General features: G+C 32.9%; 1 protein-coding gene across 1 annotated transcript; it reads right to left on the reverse strand.

Moving 5' to 3' along the window:
• Positions 1-243: 243 nt before the first annotated feature.
• Positions 244-1,416, reverse strand: LOC105042797 (uncharacterized). Its single transcript, XM_010920117.4, has 2 exons — positions 888-1,416; positions 244-728 (listed from the first exon to the last, which is right to left on the reverse strand). The coding sequence occupies exons 1-2, from the start codon at positions 1,042-1,044 to the stop codon at positions 517-519; spliced, it is 369 nt and encodes a 122-aa protein (XP_010918419.1). The 5' UTR covers positions 1,045-1,416; the 3' UTR covers positions 244-516.
• Positions 1,417-8,202: the final 6,786 nt, after the last annotated feature.

The following is an 8,202-nucleotide window of genomic DNA, read 5'->3' on the forward strand; positions in this document are numbered from 1 at the left end:
AAATCAGGTCTTATAACCCTGACCCATCTAGATATAGCCAAGACTAAATATTTCTTCTACCCAACCATGTACATTTCTTCTACACATGTCTATATATTTCTATATTTGCTTATGAACTATGAATTAAATATAAAATGGTCATCAAAAAGAATCACGGATTGTCCTAAAATTTTCAGTCAGAGAGAATTAAACGAAAAATGATTGTCAATCAACAAGGCTGATGTCAATTTTACCGTTGAGAATGCAAGAATAGAATGGTTTAGTCAAAAATGGATGACAAGAGTTGGTGACCTTTAAACTAAAGGTAACATATCTGCTTACATTGGCTGTCTGCTGAATCTTTTTTAAGAAACAAAAGCCTTATACAAGACAAGAAATGAAATGTTACGGGCAACACTGTCCAAAAGTAAAGCCAAAATTAACAGTGGCCCCGCTCTATTGCTGCAAGCTCTCATAATGGAAGATAGGTTTTTTTGTAGAGAGGATGTTCATGGTAGCCTAAGTAAACAGTAACAGCTAACAAAAGAAGTCCTGCTTTAGCCGTCGAATCCTCTTCAAGCAAGCCTGTGCACGTTTTATGGCAATCTCCACCCTGTCCCCGCACTTCCCATCAACCTCTCCACCCTGCTGCTCTGAGCCAGATGATGACTTCTGTACCCTCTGCTGCTCCCACCCATCACTCCCCTCCCCTCGCATCTCACCACCCTTCCTCTTCCTGTTGGAGGACACTATAAAAAAAAGATTTAATTAAAGAAAGACATTATGCCTTGCTTAAATCAATGCAACAAAGATGCTGTAGTAGAGAAAACAAGGAGGTGGTGAAAGAGAGAAAAAAAAAAACTGGCAAAAACACACACACACACACACAAGCATACTTACGTACAAACCTTGGGTTGTAGCAGGGGAAGAGGAAGGGCAGAAGATGGGTTGGGAGATGATAGATTTGAGCTCGAGCTTGAGGTAGTCAAAGCGGTTGGGATGCTGCGCTTCCAGCAACTGTAGCTCCTCTGTGGCTCTCTCCACCATCCAGGATTCCATGGCCATAGGGAAGAGTAGAAGGACTAATGGATATCATATATAGGTGGAGAGAAGATTAAACAAAGATAGGGGAGAGCAGGGAATTGATGCGGCGAAGAGGAAAGAGGGGTTTTTGTCTGCCTTTTGGTTCGATTTGATTATTTATTGGAGAGGAAAGAAGACAAGACCATGACAATGTGGAAGCATATCTTTCTTATTGTTTTATTATTATTATTACTTTTGCTTTGCTGGAGGGAAGTGGATGGAGCTTGGTTCCAGCGCCGAGAGGAAGCTGTTTGGAATTCGCGCGATTTCTTGGGGCGCAGGCCTCGGTATTCGCTGGGATGTCTTTTAATCCCCTGCCTTTTTAAGTTTGCAGACTATTCCCTTGGTCTTCGTTTTCTGCCGGCTGCGAAGGCATTCACGCAAGCACACCTGGATTCCAATTTGGACCAACTCCGACCCAACTTGATTTTGATCAATTATCCAATTTATTTATACGTAATATGAAATTTATTTATATATCTATTAATTTTTATGTTTTTATGTATAAAACTTTATCTAACCGGACAGAGAGAATACAAATTATATGTTAGAATATGTTTGAGTATTAGCACTAATCATTTGTTATATGGTTCACTATCAACAATTTAATTTTTAAGCATATAATAAACTTCTCAAAGTATAGATTCTTTTAGCTTGATTAATTATTATTTAGATAAAAATTGGATTTTATATATACCAATCTAGAAAAAATACGTCTGTGTAAATGAGAAAATAAGATGTGTGAAAAAAAAGAAGCAATGCCGAATATTACAATCTACGAAGTTTGATTAATTATTCAAGATATATAATTTCATCCCATTAAAAGTCTAAATTTATTATATCCAATCTTAGGTCAAAACTGACATAAATTTAATTATATTTTTATTATCCAAATCCAAACCAGGCTTCATCATTCAATGAGCTAGGTTGAGACCCTTGCTGCATGAGATTACTGGTGTTTTGCCCTATAGTCGATCCTTCTGAAGTAAATCAAAGTGCTGTTTAGTAGGAGGTGATATTTCGCATTACTCCAGTGATATGAGTTAGATGATATAATCGTCTTATTGGGTATTGCAAAATTCCATTCAGTAATGAATTCAACGATAGCATTACTGCACAATACAGTGATGCTATGACCACACATATCTCAGATGATAGCACATCACCGGGTACTGGTGATGTATTGAAATTATTTTGAGATAAAAATATTTTTAGTCAGTAAATTGAGAAGAAAATAAAAATTTTCCTCATCTTTTTCTATAGATGCCTATCTACTAAATTTATTTTTTATTTTTATTAGCATGTTTAGTTAAATGATATAGATTTTTATTTATTAGATACCTATTTTATTTCTATAAATAGATATGATTAATTGGTATAGATGGATTATGTTAAATCCTTCATGCTTTTCTTTTTCTTAATTTATTTTGATGGACAAAATCATTTCTAATGAATAGCCCTGATATTAATAGTCAAAATTGACTGAGCCTAGTCAAGCCTGATTATATATAATATTATCATAATATCATTTTAATAGATTTATCAAAATAAATACTTATAATAATAAATAAATAATATTATTATTACTACTGTTATATATTTTTGTGAGGAGTTATAAATGAAGAATGTTTAATTAAGTTGTAGAGTAATTATTATGTACTAATGTATAAGACTATTTATGATATTTTATATATTATCACTATCACTATTTGGTGATATACCAAACACAATGAAATTTTATTTCCAATGATATGCCAGTGATATACCAAATATGGTGATTATATCTCACCTCAGTATTTGCATATTATCCCAGTATTCATGTCACCCCAGTGATCATATCATTTCAGTGATTACATCACCGATGGTATACCAAATAACACTTTAAAGCCACATGGCGTGTGGTGCATATTTTGTTAAGAAGGCCTAACACCGTAGTATTAGCCCGACCAAATATTATACCTTCATGAATGTACTTTATGAATGAATATAACTTCATCTGATTAAAGATTTTATTTTTTATTAAAGTTATACTAAGGACAATCCACCCTTGACCTTAGTTTTTCATGGTGACGTATGCATAAGAAAATTACAACCATTCAAGGGATTGGTGTTCTTGTTGCTAGAATATGAGGTTAGCTAAGGTCAATAGGAGTATGAAGTATTGAAGAGATCGGACACCTTGTAAAGTGAAGCAAAAAAATGGTAGTAGAGTAAAAACACCTATCAATATGGCTGTCATACTTTCTTTGGAGTAGAGCTGGTTTGAAAATAAAGTCCACTTACAAGAAAACTTTCGATGGAGATCTTCCAATGCTCAAATCAGTCGAATTTCAAAAAATAGTAGAAGAGTGTGTGTATTTAGAATGACTTATTTGAGGATTTCTCAATTCTCCGTATTTAAAGAGATAGATCAGTGTTCGTCATTGAAATAGGTTTCCATTATGCAATGATATAGTAACGAACATCCATATTACTTCTGTAGTTATAGCTGCTTTAGTTGTACAATTATGGCTGATGTGTTTAACTATTGTCGAGATCATAGCCTTGTTATGAATGGGCATCTATTGCTTTCAATCTATTTTTGGTTCGCAAAGATCTGAGTCAAGAAGGTTGTATTGTGAGATTAAAGAATAAGGTGAGAGTAGTACCATAATAAATAAACTTTTGGTTGGAATGATCATACTACTTATTTTTGTATAATTATATTTATATTTAAGTGAAATTAATTATATTAGAGTTTTAGAAAACTTGTTAGTTTAATGAAAGTTGGCATAGTACCCAAGTTCATGTATGATCTTATGTTTTTGGGGTTAGAAATATAAAGAGTGCTTGCTTGGTCTTTTTGACTATTTCTGTCTTTTAATTAGTTCTTATTTTTAATCATTATGTACCGGCCTACCTATTAAATAGAAACTGCATATAGCTTCCTGCTTGAAACTTAGAACATTCTAGCTAGCTTTGACATGGAGACTGCTCATGGTTTTGTCCAGGCTATAAATTTAATATTTCTAGCTGGTCTTTGATATTTAATAATGTCACTCAGTTCGAAAGTCAAAATGCACTGGAAAGTAACTTGAATATCTTTGATAAAACTATTCAAAGATTGATTTGATAGATATGTTGATCACAAAAGTAACCTGAATATGTCTCCCATGACATATTAGTAAAGCCAGCTAATAATTTTATGACATTTTTCAAATGGTTATTTATAACTTGAACATTGCTATCTGCACAATAGTATCAAGAAATAATATCAACTGAACCTAAATAGAAAGCATAAGTTATTATAGTTATTATAAAAAGCATAAACTATCATGAAAAGTGGTGAACACTTAAACCTAAGCTATATATATATATATATATATATATATATATATATATATATATATATATATATATATATAAAATATTGAATATAAATAGTACTATAAAGTTTCATATTCTCATACTTCGCTTAATATATGCATAAAAAAGTGAAAGATTCCCAATTCTTAATCACCAAACATACGCCCAGATAAAATGCAGATAGCTCACTGGCATCAAAAGCAGTAATCATCTTTTACATCCAAAAGAAGATAAAAAAAATGCCAATCTAAATAGCTCAATTTAAAGATCCCCCATGCTACTTTGTTGGCTTGAGTTTAAATTTACAATCATTTCCCTTGAACCAGATCTGATACTCCCTCTACCAACTTCTCGAGATCTCCCCTTTCTACTAGATCCAACCCTAGAAGAAGATACACCCCTTGAAATGATCTATTCCTTCTCCTTAAGATAGATCCAGTTGTAGGTGTTCCATTATTAACCTAGGGCTGCTAAGATCTATCCACTTGGCTTGAGGGGTGTACATGTACTTTCTCCTACAAAAATCACAATAATATGTTGTAAGAAATTTAATGTTTTAAAGTTAAGAAATAAACTTGATAGTTCAAACTATGTTTGCCACACGCACGCTAGCAGGTCAGTTGATTATGACCAAATCCTTTGCAATTATTACATCTCACAGTGGTGGACCTCTTTTTCCCAACAGGTCCACCTTCTTCTTTCTCCTATTTTTTCTTGACCTTCCAAACAATCTTTTGAGAGATGGAGGCCATAAGTTCTAATCATTGTTCCTTTGGTCAAGATTAGTATCAGATAATTAATGAATCATAGAACTATATGCTTTTAAGTATTACTGGATAGTATTCATCATATAATTCTTTTAAATCTCTTCTCGTATAACCAACATATAGTATAGCATGTTTACATGTCAATCCAGCAATCTTCACTCACCACATGTATAACTTCTTTTACTCAAATCAACAACAAATTTCTTTGCCCCTACCAGTACTTAGAATTTTTGCTTACTTGCTGGTGTCAACTTGCAGACCCTTGATGCTTGTATGGTCTTATCTAATCTAAACCTAATAAATGGAGTTAATTTATCCTCTCAAGAACATCTCTTCGCATACCTTTTCTATAGTTTACTCATCAATTTCAGCCTCATACTCTCAAACAATCCAAGAATAGGCTTGCTCTTAAACTTTCCCAGCCATTGGTTAAAAGACTCACATATGTTATTTGTGATGTGGTTACTCTGAGATTTTGAACAAAAAACATGCCTTGCCCATATTGTTAGAGATATTTTTATCATGCGTTGATAAGCCTCAGCATCTTGCTCCTTTATTCTTTTTATTGTATCCTCAAACATCAGATGATCATATACCTTAACAGCATTCCAAAAGTCAAACCTTAGCATCAAATTAGAAAACTTTGATATGATATTACTGTTGAAAAATATGTCCTAAAGCCAATCATCGAAGTTATAGATGATTGTGCTCCATATAAGTATATGAATTATAAAATGATAAATATTATCTAGCAGATTTATCATAAGGAATATATCTTCTAAAATAGAACTCATATATTATGATGAAGTCTTTAGAACTACTTTCAAAATGATAAAGGAGGATTTGTCATATAATTCTTAAATCCTGCTCACGATCAAATGATACAATTGTCACAAAGATGATAATTGTATTGAGTATAGATCGTTGTAAGCTATATTAGTTTGTTGTCCTCTTAACCAAGACATGTGGTGATATGGATATGGTATATGGGTGATATGTAGGAGTACATTTCACTAAGCATGACCACTTTCGGAGTATTCTGCTGTCAAGGATTGCTCTGATAGGATATGGGTATATGTGTCCCTCGAATCTGAAGCTGTCTCGATGACTTGCAAGCAACTCACTGTGCTTTGGTGCCGGACCATCCGAATTTTTAATTCGATGACGGAAGGTTTTTGGGTATAGTCAAGTACTTGTGAAGTCTGAGTGCAAGTCAAGATAGGATTGACCGCTCCAAGTAAAATTAGAGATGATGCATCATTGTGTTTCAATTCAATAAAACTTTGGTCAAAGTAGTCCTAGTAAGGAGTCACAAGATTTTTGAGGTTGAGACACAATGTGGACCACTCTTCTTGGGTTGACAGTTTAATCCAAAGTGATCATTGAGCATCAAGTGTCAAAGAATGAATTATACAGTAACTATATCCATATGGATTCTAGAGTGTTGCTAGACATACATTCGGCCTATCCGGACGTCAGGTCCCATTGCTAGATGGTTACATCGATTAGTACAAGAATTATTTTTGTGCTACTGACTTAGGTTCGAACCTATGGGGTCACACACATAGAAGAACCTGTCTGATCAAATGGCTAATCGACGATTATGAATCGTTGAAGGATTTAATTATCAATTTGATTGATGATTAATCCTATGCAAAGGTTGTAATAATTATTTACTAATGGTCAGTAAATTAAAAAAATAATTAATTAACAATATGATTATTAGTTAGCTTAATTTGATTGAGCAATGAAGATTGGATTAGATCTAATTGAATTGGATTCAATTAGATTGGATTTGGATTAATTGGATATAGCCCTATTGAATAACAGGACTTTCTTCAATTGATCTCAGGGATACAAAATTAAATTAACAGGATTAGTTTGATAATAGACTTTGATTGGATCAAATCTTATTGGATAATAAGCTTGATTGGATCAATCCCTATTATCAAATAGCTTTCCTGATCCATCAAGAATCAATCTCTGGATCAATGAGATTTTTATCTAACTAATTATGATTTAATTGGAGCCTAATAATTGGGCTAGGATCTAATTAGTTAGTTTATTATAACTAGTTTCTAAATTGGTTAGGATTGGATCCAAGAATTAGTTAAAATTTGATCAAGATCTTGAATCCTATTTGGGAATAGGACTAAACCCAAAATAAAGCCACCCCATGTGATAATTAATTCTCCACACCCCAATTTTTACTGTGAGAAACCCCATGCCCCATGAAGATGTGCTGCACCCCTCTCCTCTCTTCCTCCTGTGAAAAAGGAGGCACCCCATCTCCTCTTTATGGTCGCCCAAAACAAGGAGGGGGGGTCCAAGAGTTGGACGCCCCAAGATCCCGCTCGCAATATTCACTTTCTTCTCTTCTCCTCCCTTCTTGAAAGATTTTTGAAATCTTTTCTTATTAATTTTTGGGCATTAAAAAGAGGCTTCTCTGCTAGTTATACAGCAAAAAATTGGAGAAGAAAAGTTCTTCCCAAGGAGAGAAAGATCAAGGAAGAAGAAGAGTCTTCTTTCTTGCGTGCAGCCTTGAAGAAGGAGTTTTTCTTCTAATTTTTTTTTAATTTTTTTTAAAATAAAAATTAGATTAGATCTAATTTTTAACATGTAAATTTAAAAAAAAAATATCAAAAAAAATCTGATTTAGATTTGGGAATTCTTGAAGTTTTAGATCAAGAAAGAAGATGGGTCTTTTTTCTTGTGCGCAGCTTTGAAGAAGAAGGAGTTTTTCTTTCAATTTTTTTTTATTTTTTATTAAAATAAAAATTAAATTAGATCTAATTTTTAACATAAAAATTTAGAGGAGAAATATCAAAAAAATCTGGTTGGATGTTTGGGGCTTTCTAGAGTTTTAGATCAAGAAGAAAAAGGGAGAAGAAGAGAGAAGAACAGTTCTTTTCTTGGATCCCTCTTTTGGATTTTTCTAGATCTCAAGATTTTATGTAATTTTTAGCATAAAAAATTAGATTAGATCTAATTTTTATTATAAAAAATTAGAGAAGAAAAGTTCTTCTTA

Source organism: Elaeis guineensis, chromosome 4, assembly GCF_000442705.2.
Source record: "Elaeis guineensis isolate ETL-2024a chromosome 4, EG11, whole genome shotgun sequence".
Classification (NCBI taxonomy): domain Eukaryota; kingdom Viridiplantae; phylum Streptophyta; class Magnoliopsida; order Arecales; family Arecaceae; genus Elaeis; species Elaeis guineensis.